This window comes from Natator depressus, chromosome 1, assembly GCF_965152275.1.
Source record: "Natator depressus isolate rNatDep1 chromosome 1, rNatDep2.hap1, whole genome shotgun sequence".
Lineage (NCBI taxonomy): Eukaryota > Metazoa > Chordata > Testudines > Cheloniidae > Natator > Natator depressus.
The window spans coordinates 218,559,425-218,575,253 of NC_134234.1; the positions used below are offsets into that span (position 1 = coordinate 218,559,425).

General features: G+C 42.5%; 1 protein-coding gene across 1 annotated transcript in view; it reads right to left on the reverse strand.

The window, feature by feature from the left end:
• ANO2 (anoctamin 2) overlaps positions 1-15,829 on the reverse strand; it is a 265,370-nt gene that overhangs the window by 14,799 nt on the left and 234,742 nt on the right. Inside the window, exon 19 of the mRNA XM_074935844.1 lies at positions 9,596-9,744. Within this exon, the coding sequence (XP_074791945.1) occupies positions 9,596-9,744 (149 nt within the window). The remainder of the gene's footprint in view (positions 1-9,595; positions 9,745-15,829) is intronic.

A 15,829-nucleotide genomic window follows, 5' to 3' on the forward strand; every position in this document is an offset into this window, starting at 1 on the left:
CACCAAAATGTGCCTTATTTGGGCTGAAGTGAAGTTAGCAGGGCTAGAGCTGGAGGGAATCAGTAAAAAAGTATTCGCAGTGATTTGTCTGAGTATAAACCACAAATATTTGCTGTGATACTATTTGCAGCCATTTTTATTCATTTCCTAGGAACATCTGCATAAATGATGTTTTAGTTCATAAAAGAACATTCAAGGTACACAAACATCTTCTGGATGATTATGTAAACACGTTGTCATACAAAGATCCACCCCAGAAATGATTGTGTGGTCATGTTTAAATCTCTGTATTTCCTTCCTTTTATTTTTAAATTAAAGTTTCAATGATCCAAACAAGTAGCAAAAACACTACCATGTGACTTAGGTTTTGTCTACACTGCCCTGCAGGTCCAACTACGGGGGTATGAATAGCAGTGCGCAGCAAAGTGCTGTGCTGTAACTCCCCCCTGTGGTCGCTGTGGGCACAAATATAAAGGTTCCTAGATCGCATTAATGTAGTCCTGTGAGGGGGAAGTTACGCCACAACACTTTGCTGTGCACTGTTATTCATACCCCCTGTAATCCAAACTGTGGGGTGGTGTAGACATAACCTTAGATGATCAGTCACATGTCATGAGACGCAAAACATTCCAGGATATAGTCAAAACAAATAGTTTGTGCCTGATCCAGGCACTGAAATGTGTTTGTTTAAACTATTTGGGGAGTACTGACGAATAACAAATAGATTACTAAAGCTTAAAGTCTGTGCACATTTATTTGAGAACATAAAAGGAGGCTAAACTCACTGAGAGTTCAGTTCTGCTTCCTTAGACACATTTAGTAGCACTAACACAACTAACCCCATCCAATTCAATGTGAGTGTATGCATAAGTACTAGCTACTCCACCTAAGTAAGGGACACCGAATCAGGCCCAAAATAAAATCATTCACTGTGATTAGTTCAGTCACACACACACAAACATACACACGCACACTGAGTAGACCCCATTTATTTCAATGACATAGTCAGACTCAAAGGAAGGTAAATATTCATGATTCTGCCACCCTTATTCACAACCCTCAGGTAGTCCACTCGATTCCAGAGGTATTTCTCATGAAGTGTTACTAAAAGTGAGCAAGGGTGGCCAAATCAGTCCCATTCTGAGTGACATTCCAAGTACTCTTAGAGCAGTGGTGCTTAACCTGGGGTGCACATACCCCCTGGGGGTGCGAGATGCCCTTTCTGGGGGTGCAAGACATACCAGATTTTTTTAGAAGGTAAATAATCAAAAACACAAATTAAGCAGGTTCCAGAGTAACAGCCGTGTTAGTCTGTATTTGCAAAAAGAAAAGGAGTACTTGTGGCACCTTAGAGACTAACCAATTTATTTGAGCATAAGCTTTCGTGAGCTACAGCTCACTTCATCGGATGAATACAGTATGCATCCGATGAAGTGAGCTGTAGCTCACAAAAGCTTATGCTCAAATAAATTGGTTAGTCTCTAAGGTGCCACAAGTACTCCTTTTCTTTTTACAAATTAAGCACAGGCACGTAAGTACAACTACTTTGTTTCATCAAACCTATGTATTTATTAACATTACACATTTTTATGATTACTGTAATATACAAACAAAATATATCTAGGTTTAAAGAACTGACCTACTCAACGATTTTTGATAAGGGGTGCAAGAACATATTTTGAGAACCAAAGGGGTGCAGGCTGCAGTAAAGGTTAAGAACCAGTGTCTTAGAGAAACAGGAGCCTTAAAATATACAACCACAAGCTTGGCAGGGAAATCTAAGGGAAAAGTACAGTTCACTTCTCTGTGGCAATAATGTACACAACATGCCTACACATAACATGCCGAGATGATACTTTAAAATCCAACCTCAATATAGAGATTAAAGAAAAATGTGGGCCTCCCTTTAGTGATGTGTCTTTTGTTGGTGCCTCAGACATATTCTTTTTGATGTATTTACCTGCTTGAGGGGAAATTCTTCCAAACCTCCAGAATGCATGGCCCCCATCGCCCTTCCCATTCCACACCTTTTCCTGTTCATAGATACCTGGATGTTTGTACAACCCTCTGCGTGATTACAAAGGACACATCTAACTCTGTCTTTCTATATGGGTGGAGAAAGATTTGTGCACTGAGGGTTCCCTGCATATACACATCGTTAGGACATGCTCTGGCACTGAGTAAGGACCTGAGGATTTGCCCAAACTAGAATTTAAAATGTAAGTGGTAGTGAAATAGGCAACTGGGATGGAGGTGGGAAATCTGACGTAACGTCATCACTGATTTTCATCTACAAGATCTTTTGTTATGGTTTCTGAACAGAAGTTTTATTGAGAAATAATCTGGTGATCACTCTGCACTGGACTGATTGAGGGTCACTACTTGCAATACAGGATGAAGACATTGGATCAAATTCTGGGGCAGCCAGTAGCAGGAACGCTGATCTCCTGGATTCCACCTCCTGACAAAGATAGAGTATGTCTACACTGCAGTCCTAGAACAGGATTACAGGTTGAGTAGATATACCTGAACTAGCTTTACTGTAGCTAGCACACGTTCTGGTAACGGTGAAGCTGTGAAGGCATGGGCTTCAGCGCAGGTGGTACAAGTCCTCCCAGAAGCTTGAGTAATTACAGTACTTGCAGGGCTAGCTTAGCCCATGCGGAAGCTTGTGCTGCCATGGCTTCACTGCTCCACTGCCTGAGCTAGCTAGATAGCTAGATCAAAGCTAGTTTGAGTAACAATAGCAGTAAAGGTTTCAGAGGAACAGCCGTGTTAGTCTGTATTCGCAAAAAGAAAAGGAGTACTTGTGGCACCTTAAAGACTAACCAATTTATTTGAGCATAAGCTTTCGTGCATCCGATGAAGTGAGCTGTAGCTCACGAAAGCTTATGCTCAAATAAATTGGTTAGTCTCTAAGGTGCCACAAGTCCTCCTGTTCTTTTTGCGAATAGCAGTAAAGCTGCACCATGTATGAATGTCTACATATTCTGCAGTCATACCTCTCGACTGCAGTGTAGACAAACCCTTAGAGTCAAGGGTTTATGTAGCAGTTAGTGGAAAGCTTTTCTAAAGTCTAGATGAAGGGTTCACTCCTACTTCTATTAAAATCAATGGCAAGACTCCCCTTTGATTTCCAGGGGAAGGCGAGAAGACCCAATGTCTGTCACCCTGCCCTGACACCCAGTGCAAACTGATGAGGAAAGTGCCTACAGTCAAAGGTTGTATTAGTGCTGGAGAACCCCCATACAAGTGTATCAGGGCAGAAGTAGGTACTGAGTGGGGAATCCATGTAACCAGGGCCAAGAGAACCAAGTTGTCAAGAGACTCAATCTTGAATGGTGCTAAATAACACTGTAGCCCAACTGAGCACAATACTTAAGCATATGAATAGCCCCACTGATTTCAGTGGCACTACTCACAGACTTCAGAACTTGCTGGATTAAGCCAGAATGCCCAGGATGGAGTCCAAGGAGCAAGGGCAAAGCTGCAGGGGACCTAGAAGTAGTGCAGATACATACTGCCACCATACTTACTTTATTAGTTTATTTAGATTTAAATAACAAAGCAGACAGCTAGCCAAGGCTCTAGGCTCCCTAACACATAATTAGTAATACAATAACATCCCAGCAGCATTGAAATAATCATTTCAAACAGGAATTTAGCCAGTCATGTAAAAAAAAAAAATCAAACTCCTGCCCACCCCTTCATCAGTCTGAAAAGCACACCCTCAGCCCTCTGCAACCCCCTGTCAGAGACACAATCTCTGACAGGGATTACTCTGGACCCACAGGAGATGTACAGAATCTGTGTATGGGGTAGCAGATAGGCAGATTCCCCCACTCTCTTTCATTCCCCTTGATGGAAGTTTGCAGTGGAAACTCTAAAAGGGCATAAAAGGGCAGGAGGGTCCAGTGGCTAGAGCCCCAGCCTAGACTTTGGGAGACCTGTGTTCAAATCTCTGCTCTGTCACAGACTTCCTGGGTGACTTTGGATAAATAACTTGGTTTTTCTGTACCTCCGCTCCCCATCAGTAAAATGTGGATAAACAGCATTTTCCTACCTCATAGCGGTAGACACTCTGATAACAGGGACATACGTACCTAAAATATTTCCACACATCTGGCCCTCCGTCCTTTTTTGGGGACTGTTCCCCAATATCTGGATGGGTTCTGAGTACCTGCCATACCCACAGAGCCAAAACTGGAGGGCTTTATTCAGCTTTTACTTATACCTCATTCAAGCAAACACCAATTGACTCCAAAAGTAGTTTGCCCAAGTACCGACAGAATGAAAATTGGGGAAGGACTTTAGGATCTGGCTTTGTAACAACAATCAGGAGTCCCCTTCCTTTTCCCAGATACCCCATCCCATTTTAAAGCCCAACTACACTGTCATTTAAAACAATTAAAGAGGATAAAACTCCCCTCCCCACCCCTACCCCCCCCTTGTATTTCCACACCCTCTCCCTCCTGAAGCCATGTTCTCGAGTCCAATTTAGAAAAAAATGTAAATATGCTACATCTAGTTGCTCCTGGCCTCTCCATTGCTGCTTGATGCCCTTCAGAACAATCTCAACTGACAGGTTCAGTGCTGAGCTGCTCAAAGTGCTTCCTGTCCATGTGGGTGGTCTGAGTCACTCAGCAGTGAATCTGACAGCTGAATTTAGTGATATGGACTCAGAGCAACAGGCAGGCCAGGGGAGGAGCAGCTTAGGTTTCATTTGTTTCGCATTTGTCTTGAATCCCACAGACAGGGCATAGCTTGCTGTGGAACTGGCATAATAACAGAGACAATGAGCCATTCTCCTCACCACATAATCCAGTTCTCTTGCTGGAAACAAATATTTGGAATAGTACTTCATCCACCTGGGATACAGATTATTGTCTCTTGAAACATGGTATCCATCCAATTATCCGTGAATGATTGCACAATGAGGCATTCTACATTATTATTTAAACAGAGGATACCTATTTTAAGTGCATGCTGAAAGCCTGATGATGATCCTGTTTATGAATTGATAACTTAGGTCCTGAACCTGCGAGTTTTTCTATGCAGGCAGACCCTTCCACCCACATGGAATCCCAATGAAGAAAATGACACTCCAATGGTCCATCTCCACATGGGGCATGCATGACCAGGGCAAAAGAGCCATAGTGGGCCCTGTGTGGATCTGCAACAGGGAGAAGAGGGTGCAATGAGCCCTCTTCAGCAACCCCTAGCTCTGTTATAGGGCCAGGCCAGCTATAATTGGGGTGGGGAGCACACGCACTGCATTAGTGGAAGGAAGGGGAGAGGTTCAAGGTCACGGCAGAATATGGCTCCATCCCAGCTCTAACAGCGCGCTTTGCCTGACTGACATGATGGAGCATGTACTGCACCCTGAAGTACAGTGGTGGAGCTCCCACACCAGGGTGCACTCCCATAAAATCCTGACAGGAATTCTGGTTTCTTCTCAGAGGCTTAAAGCTGCAACCTGGAATTTAGTGCTACAACTGACAATGCATTGTAGCGCCGAACATGAGCAACATCTACTACCACAGATGTGCAAGAACAAATATTTAAACAGGTTTTTTTGTATTCTATTTGTTGATGATGAATAAAAACAAGGGGCCTGGGAGTGGACCAGCTAAACATCCAACATTTCCTGGTTAAGTGCAGACATTGTTGAGTTATGCCTGAGCATAAAAGCATCTGAAAATATTTACAAGGGGAAAAGTCTATATTTTTTCACCCTTGTATAAGTCAAATATTGCTGACAGGAGTTTGCTCAAACTTTCAAAACAAAATTCACCTCTGAGCTGATGCAAAGCATGGAACATTTCAGTCCCACAGGAGAATTTTTCAATAAGTTATGAGCATGTGAAAATGAGGGTGTGTGTGTGTGTGTGTGTGGTTTAAAATAATGAAGATTGCAACATACAGCCAGATCCCCAGGTTGAGCAACAACAGTTCTTGAAACAGCTGGTGGAGGGGAGGATAGTTTGGGAAGGCAACTTTAAGTCCCTTTTGTACCAGTGAAGGGTCAAAGGAGCTGGCCACAAACTTAGCTATAGAGAATGATACAATGCACCTGCCATTATAAATATCAATTAAAATATTGACATAAAATATGTCTGTCTGATACACATGTTGTATCATAAAATGCATATATTCAGGTGGTTTTGTTACAGTGGATTGTCTGTAGTTTAAGACAGGGGTGTGACATACAATATTTAACACGTCTGAGTTCAGAAAATTTGCCATACGTGTGATGAGCTGTGGTTCTTTTCTGAATGCTTTCCTACCCTGAAGCTTGTGGTGTGCTTGGTCCGCCTGGAATCCTCTTTTGATGCTGCAGTAGTGCTTTGGGGTAGGCAGCAATTTTGTTTTGTTTCTAGTGTGAACACTCTGGCCTCTAAGTTATTCCCTGGAATCCCTGCATACTGCTTCTTTGTGGTCTCATGTCCCTGCAGATTAATGCAGTTGGATTGTATCCCAGAACGGCATCGAGTCATTTGGTGATTATTTGCACCTCTGCCCTCATGGGTTCTGCTGACTCATAGAGATGCTCCTCAGAGCTTATTCTACATGCACACTTAGAATGAAAGGAGGCCTTTATAAGCTTTGCTTTGGAATTCCGTACCAGATGCTGATGTGCATCCTGGCCAAATTCATGCCTGGTATCACTGTCTTCTATTGGTAGTAGAAAGGATGCTACTCTCTTTGCTGATGGGAAGTGGAGGTGAATAGAGTACAAAGGAGGATAACTAAGAGTTAGGTAGGTACAGAACGGTAAGTCTGACTTCAGTACCAGGCAAACTGGTTGAAACTATAGTAAAGAACAAAATTGTCAGACACACAGATGAACATAATTTGTTGGGGAACAGCCAACATTGTTTTTATAAAGGGAAATCATGCGTCACCGATCTTCTAGAATCTTTGAGGGGGTCAACAAGCATGTGGACAAGGGGGATCCGGTGGATATAGTGTACTTAGATTTTCAGAAAGCCTTTGACAAGGTCCCTCACCAAAGGTTCTTAAGAAAAGTAAGCTGCCACGGGATAAGAGGGAAGGTCCTCTCATGGATTGGTAACTAGTTAAAAGATAGGAACAAAAGGTAGGAATAAATGGTCAGTTTTCAGAATAGAGAGAAGCAAATAGTGGTGTCCTCTAGGGGTCTGTACTGGGATCAGTCCTATTCAACATTTTCATAAATGATCTGGAAAAGGGGGTAAACAGTGAGGTGACAAAATTTGCAGATGATACAAAACTACTCAAGAGAGTTAAGTCCCAGGCAGACTGCGAGGAGCTACAAAAGGATCTCACAAAACTAGGTAACTGGGCAACAAAATGGCAGATGAAATTCAATGTTTATAAATACAAAGTAATACACATTGGAAAACATAATCCCAACTATGAATATAAAATGATGGGGTCTAAATTAGCTGTTACCACTCAAGAAAGAGATCTTGGAGTCATTGTGGACAGTTCTCTGAAAAACATCCACTCAATGTGCAGTGGCAGTCAAAAAAGCTAAGAGAATGTTGGGAATCATTAAGAAAGGGATAAATAAGACAGGAAATATCATATTGCCTCTATATAAATTCATGCGTGCAGATGTGGTCACCCCATCTCAAAAAAGATATATTGGAATTGGAAAAGGTTCAGAATAGGGCAACCAAAACGATTAGGGGTATGGAACAGCTGCTGTATGAGGAGAGATTAATAAGACTAGGACTTTACAGCTTGGAAAAGAGATGACTAAGGGGGGATATGATTGAGATCTATAAAATCAAGCCTGGTCTGCAGAAAGTAAATAATGAAGTGTTATTTACTCCTTCTCATAACACAAAAACTAGGGGTCACCAAATGAAATTAATAGGTAGCAGGTTTAAAACAAACAAAAGGAAGTATTTCTTCACACAATGCACAGTCAACCTGTGGAACTCTTTGCCAGAGGATGTTGTGAAGGCTAAGACTATAACAAGGTTCAAAAAAGAACTAGATAAGTTCATGGAGGATAGGTCCATCAATGGCTATTAGTCAGGATGGGCAGGGATGGTGTCCCTAGCCTCTGTTTGCCAGAAGCTGGGAATGAGTGACAGGGGATGGATCACTTGATGATTACCTGTTCTGTTCATTCCCTCTGGGGCACCTGGCGTTGGTCATTGTCAGAAGACAGGATACTGGGTTAGACGGACCTTTGGTCTGACCCTGTATGTTCTTATGTTCTTATATTCTTATGACATAAGCTTCCTGCGGGTGGAGCATTCCCTGTAAAACTTTGGCAGACAGAAAACTCCTGGGTTGCTGGTATTACTCCAGCACCAATTTGCACAGAGCCGACATCCAGATCTGCAAACACCAGTTCATGACTGGCATAGCACATCTTTTGACAACAGAACAATTTGTTCTGTTGTGCAAACTGCACTGTCCATCTGCCACATGGACCAGATTCTGTTCTATATTATGGCTGTGTAACTCGACTGAAAACAATGGAACAAGCACAAAGCTTTGTTTAAAACTTTTCACCAAACCATGAATTCTGTTTCCACAGAAGTTGCTCAATGCTTTTAAGTATTTATTATTTACAGACTTCTTTTCTGTTGAGTGGCGGAGGCTTGGTTCTTGACCTCGAAATGTATGAAGAACAGTGGTATTAGTGCAATAATTGCAGCTGAAGTCACAGTAGCAGTACTGGCCTGACTGAACTAACACTCTGGATCACAGAGTTGTTTAGCCATGTGGAAACATTAACTCAGCAGTCAATGGAAATTAGAGTGTGCCCACATTTATGGACTGTATTAAAATGTTAGGCATAGGGCCTGATTCTCTTCTCACAGCCGTGGAACTCCATTGACTTCAGTGGACTTACTCCCATTTTACACTGGTGTGAGAGAAGCATCATACCCAAGATCCATATCCCTGAGCGCAAGTATCATAGTAACATAAGCACAAGCAATGGCACTAGTCTCTCCAGTGTGTGTGTGTGTGTAGGGGGGGAAGATACATAGCCACCTCTTCTGCACTCTGGCTGGCAGAGGAGAAAGGGTGCGCATACTACTTGACAGGTAGAATAATCTTTAAAGCACTAGCCTGGGATAGCAACCTGGGATCAATTCCGGGCTCTGCTGCAGACGTCCTACATGACTTTGGACAAGTCACTCAATCCCCCTGTGCCACAGTTCCTCATCTGTAAAATGGGGATAATAATGCTTCCTTCCTCCCACCCTTTGTCTGTCTTGTTTATGTATAAGATCAGCTCTTTGGGGCAGAGGTTCTCTCTTACTATGTACGTGTCCTGTGCCAAGTGCTGTGTGACCCTGATCTCAGTTGGGGTCTCCAACAATGACTGTAATATAAATAATCATATTTTTGGAAGTCTAGTAATTATTAACACTGCACCGCCCCAGTGGTATTCTGCTGTTGGTATGGTGCATTTCTGCACCCACTACATCTGCAGATAACTTTCATGAAGCCAAGACAGCACTTAAAACACATACCTTTTCTCAGGCTAACATGTGGCAATAGTTGCTGTTCAAATCCACTGAAAAGAGAAGGGGAAAAAACAAGATTTTAAGATAACAGACCCTCATGAACTCAGAGATCTTACTCATTTCCATGTATTCTGGAGTCAGTCCAGTGAAAGGTTCCAACATGTAATCGAGATCCCATTGCTGAGGGTGCTTTGAGTGGTTGGAGTCACTTTCCTTTTTCTCAGTCCTTTCATCCTTCAGCTTCCTGAACAGCTTTTTTAACTTCCTGGGAAATGAAAGTCTAATTAAATCAACTCTTTTTTACAGGAATTCAGCCAGACTCTGCCCTGTAACACCAACTTTATGTTAGACTACCCCATGTCAGTTTACTGCAGAGTTTCGTCCATCTCCCTCTGAAGCATCTGATGGTGGCCAGTCAGAGACAGAGTACTACACTAGTCGGACCGTGCGACTGTCTGATCCAGTGTGGCAATGACTAGGTTTCTGTGTAACTGCATTGACACTACCCTAAAACCAATGGAACAGAGCAGAGAGTCAGGCCCATTACTCTCTAATATTTATTTCGATTTAGACAGACAATAAGGCATCTATCCAAAGCTCCAGGAACGTTTGCCAAACATTACAATGCACAAATAAACATAGTGTCGACCATCTCTCCCTCTGTTAAAAAAGAAGAAAAATACCGCTCCAGCCACAAATCTTCACCCTCATGGCACTCATTCCAACGTTGTCTCCTCCCCCCATACTCTACAAGCTTGGGAACAGAGATGGGCCTTGTGACGTATCCTGAAAGTCAAAGGATTGGGGCTATTTTTGAGGAAAAAGGGGGCAGGAGTGAAGTAAATTCTAAAGCCCTTTTGCCAGACATTGCCTCTCTTTCAGATCATAGGCGCTCCAGAGGGAGAACCTCTGCTTACTGCAACTGCAGTATGGGGAGGGAGACGGTGTCTCGGGCAGGTAGGTCCCAAGCCACATGAGGCACTGAAGGTCAATACTAACATATTAAAATCAGGCTGCTAACCAACAGCCAGCCGGTGAAGATCCCAGAGCACTGGTGTGATTTGCCCACAGCGAGATACTCCCTGTAACAAATAAGCCCATACAAATGTCAAATGGCTTGAACATTGCTTGTGGACAGCAAGCAGAAACTCCATGTTCTACAGCTAAAACAATGCTTTATAAATAATAAAAACAATGAGGAACATACCATTAAAATGGTTGGGAATATAAATAAGTAAATAAACATAATAATGTCTCCAATTTGTAAAAATACTTCGATCTTGAAGGTTCTGGATGGCCTTGATTCCCCATTATATCTGAGCTGTGCTCAGAGGTCATGGAGAGAAGCAGCTGAAGGGAGCCAGCTGCAGCACATAGTATGACTAAGACAAACAGCATTTGGCCCTTGGTGGTGTATTGTCCCCTTGATGCACACACAAATCCTTTTTCAGGCATGTGTACGATGAAAGGGAGAACACCATCCAATAACAAGCTATAGGCAGAAAAGTATAATTGGTGTTAAAAGCAGTAACAAGTATTTTGACAGGTGAATAGATGAGAAAAGTGAAAGATATATCCTGGAACTGGATACAAAGCTGTTATTTATTTTTAAATTACTAGAAACTGTGGAATTATACAGATTAATCTGGAATAGGATTATTGTATGTTTACAAAAAACAGATTCATTTTTTTCAAGTTGCCTTTTTGTGGAGAGTTTCCTGGAACACACATGAGGCAATGCGATGGCCAAAGGGTAGAGATTTATATACACCCTGGAGGAAGTACGTCAAAGGGAACAGAGAGAGAGAGAGAGAGAGAGAGAGAGAGAGAGAGAGAGAGAGAGAGTGTGTGTGTGTGTGTGTGTGTGTGTGTGTGTGTATTAGAGGCCCCAGATCTGCCCTCAGGTGCATCTTTGCAGCTAGAAATGGTGAAAAAATTGGGCTGGCACTGCTCTTGTGAGATTTCAGCCTCGTAAAGCAGAATAGCTGATCTTGAAAGATCTTTGCTATCTCAGTGGTAGAAGTCTTGAAAGATCTACTGTTCTTGTGAGATTCTGGCTGCTTCTCAATCAGAAATGGAAAATAAACTCTTCCAATTCTTGATTAGCCCCAGAACTTTCTGACTCCCTGCAATGGAATACTGGGAACCAACATCTGAGCCAGCATTCTGGTCACTTAAACATCAATTCATTCCCCCAGGGTGGACCTAACAGAGGCCTAATTAGTGGATTCGAATGGGCGGGGAGGGGAGGACTAAAACAAATTGGCATACTAACACAGGAGAAAAGGCGGCAGAGAAGGGAAGACAGACAGGCTAGCAGAGCCAGAACCAGGAAGGATCTCTGGGTAGAGGGCATAGATGCTGGAACTAGAGCTGGGGGTGCTGCTGCACCCACTGTCTTGAAGTGGTTTCCATCACATACAGAATTTACAGCTTGGTTCAATGGCTCTCAGCACCCCCACTATAAAAAATTGTTCCAGCACATCTGGTAGAGGGTTCTCTTCCCTCTCCTCTCCTTGGCAGAGAACTGGGGAGAAACTGAAACTGTAAATAGTATGGTGTATGGATCAGTAAGATTGTGGGAAGACAAGTTTAAATAAACTGTTTGTGGGATGTTTAATAACAGAAGGTCTCTGAGTCTGTGTAGACAGAGCAGAAGACTGGTCCTGTCACAGTCCCTCAAGCCCCCCAAATTCAAAGGCATTTGAATCTGAGGTTCTGATTTTGACCCCTCTCTAATTATAAATATTAAAATAGGCAAGTTTGTTAAGAAATACATTGAGGAAAATGAAGAGGCACATGAGAAAACTTGGAAACATTAAAGTTATCACAAAATAATAGTTTTTGTAACAGACTACATATGGGTTTCTCCCTCAGTAGAGTGGCAGTACCTTTAGGCCAGATTGTGAATCCCTTACTTCCACTGGTGAGCAGTTCATACCCACAGGTTATGCAATTACCTGTGCAAGTAATTGCTCATGGATGGCAATAAGAGTTTCACAGCCTGGTCCTATCTGTACAATGTATAAGGGTTTAATATCTCATTGTAGAATGAATCTCCATCTGACAGATGAATGAACATTTTATATCTCCGTGGAAAAGGAGGTAGCATTTCAATTTCAACTTCATTGATAACTTTATATGGTTTTACAGACTGGAAAATAACCATGGGAAAGTGCAAAAGACACACATATTTTCTCCAAAACTAAAGACACTAAGTACACTAGGGCTAGCATCAAATGCAAAGATTTCTCACATTTTCTCAGTTTGTCTTTCATGAATGTAAATGTTATTTTATAGCAGTTCACATATGTATAGCATGAGTAAAAAGTTAGATTAATTCTAATGAAGTGTTGCCAATGGCAGAACCAGGGGCCCTCACAATCCCCCCCCTCCCGCCCCTCTCCCCCCCTCCCCTGCAGCCTATGAAAAACCCCTTAAACCAGATGTGGGTGTTGCAGACAGAATAGTGTGAGGGAGGGGTCTATCTATTTATTTGTTTTCCAGTTTAAAAAAAACAAACCTTTGTCTCAGACCCCTATCCAAAGGAGGGGGCAATGCTACCTGGCAAACCGGTCTGTTTGTTGTTCCTGAAAAATAGATTGGGTCAGGTTCTTGGCCCACACTCTGGCTGCTTTGTGCCACCATAGTGGCAGGAAGCTCCAAGCAATGTAGGGATTACCCAAGTGTAAGGGGAATTCCTGTGTGGTGTCGCGTCACCGTGGCCAGCTCTATAACAGCCCAGAGCAGGGCATGTTGGGGACATGGTTGGACTCCTAAGGCTGCTCTCTGTTGTGCCAGAGACTGAACCAGGCCCAGGATCAGAGACCTGTAAAGCTCTCATAAAAGCTACCCTGTGCCAGATGCAGCTGAGGATTTGGCCCGTTGGTATAATGATAATAAAAAGCAGAGTGTTCAGTTTATGCAATTTGAATGGGGTGGGATTTGTAAGACCTTATATGAAGGAATTAGGGTACCCTACCAAGGAACATTGCTTTCTAGTTGGTGCAAACTGGCCCATTCTAAAGGCACTACTACATTTGGTCTTCAGAAGTAATTTTATGACATTCAAGGGATGTCATCTCTGGCAAATGTGATTCAGCACTATGCACGGGTGAGGAAGGAGGAGCAGCAGAATGATCTGAACCTTCCCTTCAATTCAATGGAGAAATTTAAACAAAGATCTCCCAGAAGGTCCTTCCAGCACATCGCTGGTAAATTTCATGATGCTATAAAGGATCTCACTAGACAGTGAACAGTAAAAAAAAACAAAAAATCTACTACTACTATTCCATAATTACTTTTGCTACAGTAAATGACATGGGCTTTAAATGCCCGTCTTATTTCTGTATGCAGATAAGATTGAAGAGCACTTGATTACTGTGTGTGATTGTGCTGATAGATAAGGAAGTGGTAGGCCCAGTTCTGATCTCACACCAGCTTAATACTTGTGGAATGCCATCCACTTGAATAGAGATATTCCTGACTTACACAAGGATCAAGGATCAAACCCAGGATCAAGCCCACTGAATATACTGGGGGTGGGGAGGGGGGTCTGTCTTTGCAAAGTCAAGAGGGGAGAGGGTAACGGTTGGTTCCATGCACAGTATGTTATTGGAGATCATACAGTAAATTAGGATAAGAAAGTAGGTGTGCTCCAATGAGAGGGATGTGTGTATGGATCTGGAGTATGTATGCTGATTAATGAGTGTTGTAGCCCATGTAGGCATAGGATTCAACTGCTGATTGACATAAACTGTGCTCGTCACATGGTGCACATGATTTTGTGTTTTCATGTGCACATCACTGCTCTGTGCCTCAGTTTCCCTATCTGCAAAATGGGGATAATGATGCTGACCCCCTCCTTTGTAAAATGCTTTGAGATCTACAGATGAAAAGTGCTATATAAGGGGTAGCACTCTTATTGTTGTTCCAACGGTGGTGCGAGGCTCTTGGTGGTATGTTTACATGTGGAGTTTATATATGTGTGATCTAATCCTCTAGGTGCAGCACTAGAGAGCTGTGCCATGGAGTTTAATGCATTTCTGTAGCTCCACTGGGAACTCTGTAAGTAAAACGATAGTTGATTTTTTAAAATGTTTGCTGTGAATGCACTAAACCCAGTATTCGGTCACTTAGAATTATTTGAATTACCTTTCACCTTTTTTAAATTTACCATTGTGACTATTTCTCACGATGAACTATCCTCATGCCAAGCATGAAGCTTGGAAGCTTGAACAATTTTTAACTTAAGCCCCAAAGAATGTTTTTATTTATAATTTATTTTGAAACGATCAACTGAAAAAAAGACAAATGGATTCTACTCAAGCTTTTCACAAAAATGCACTTTTGTGTCATACCCAAGCATGTGAAATTTCAGATCAAATCAGAAATGTGTCAGGAAATTAAAGAAACAGAAGATTTCACTAAATAGACATCGTCAGGGTTATTCTCGAGCTGTACCAGAACTCCACAGCTGCACAGACGATTGCACTATTAAAACTGATAAACTCTTTTGGTATGCTTGTGTGAAAACTTTTTTATAATGATCCAGAAGATCAATATTTTAAAATCAAGCTGAAAGCAATGGAGAAGCAAGGAAAGCTCATCTGGTCTATTTTATCTTCTTGTGTACTGTGAGCCAGATTATGGACTGACCAAGAAGGACTTTGGGATGCTTTGTGCCTAAGAGGCACAATCAGGGAAACTCCATGCTCCTGTGAAAGGAGATGAGCAGGTGATCAGAGTCAGACCTGTTTAGGGAGGAAGACTAGATTTAGAGGAGATAGCTGTAGTGTTGCAGTTGTCCAGTGCTGGTCAGGTCTGAACAGATGTGGCAGAACAGAATAGGAGAGAATGCACAGATCCTTTCCCATTAGGCTTGGTTTTAGCCAGTATTATCTGTTCCCTACTATCAGAACGCAATGATTCAAGGAAACTAACACCTTAAATGGAAGTTGAGGGCACTCAGTAGAGTCCTGGCTCCAAAGAGCTCGCAAGCTCTGAAGATAAAAAGGGCGGGGGGGGGGGGAAGATAACAGCATACAGTAAAGTGAAGAAGGTGGTGGCAGGCACACAGCATGTTTGTAGCAGGTCTCTTTTTTAAACATATCTGATTATATGGTTTTAGGGATATTTTAGGGAGAGGACGCTCAGTGACCGTTAGAGTGGGGAAGAGAAAAGACATTATGGATTAAGACGGGGAAGTGAGTAAAGGGAGAGGGAGGCAGAAAGGGAAGAGGAGAGAAACAATGGCAGCTGAAAGGATGCAGAGTTAGGAGAGGGGCAGGATAAAGGCCTTGCCTTCATTAGTCTTTGTCTTCAATTGCACAACCACCAGTGCAGCTCCA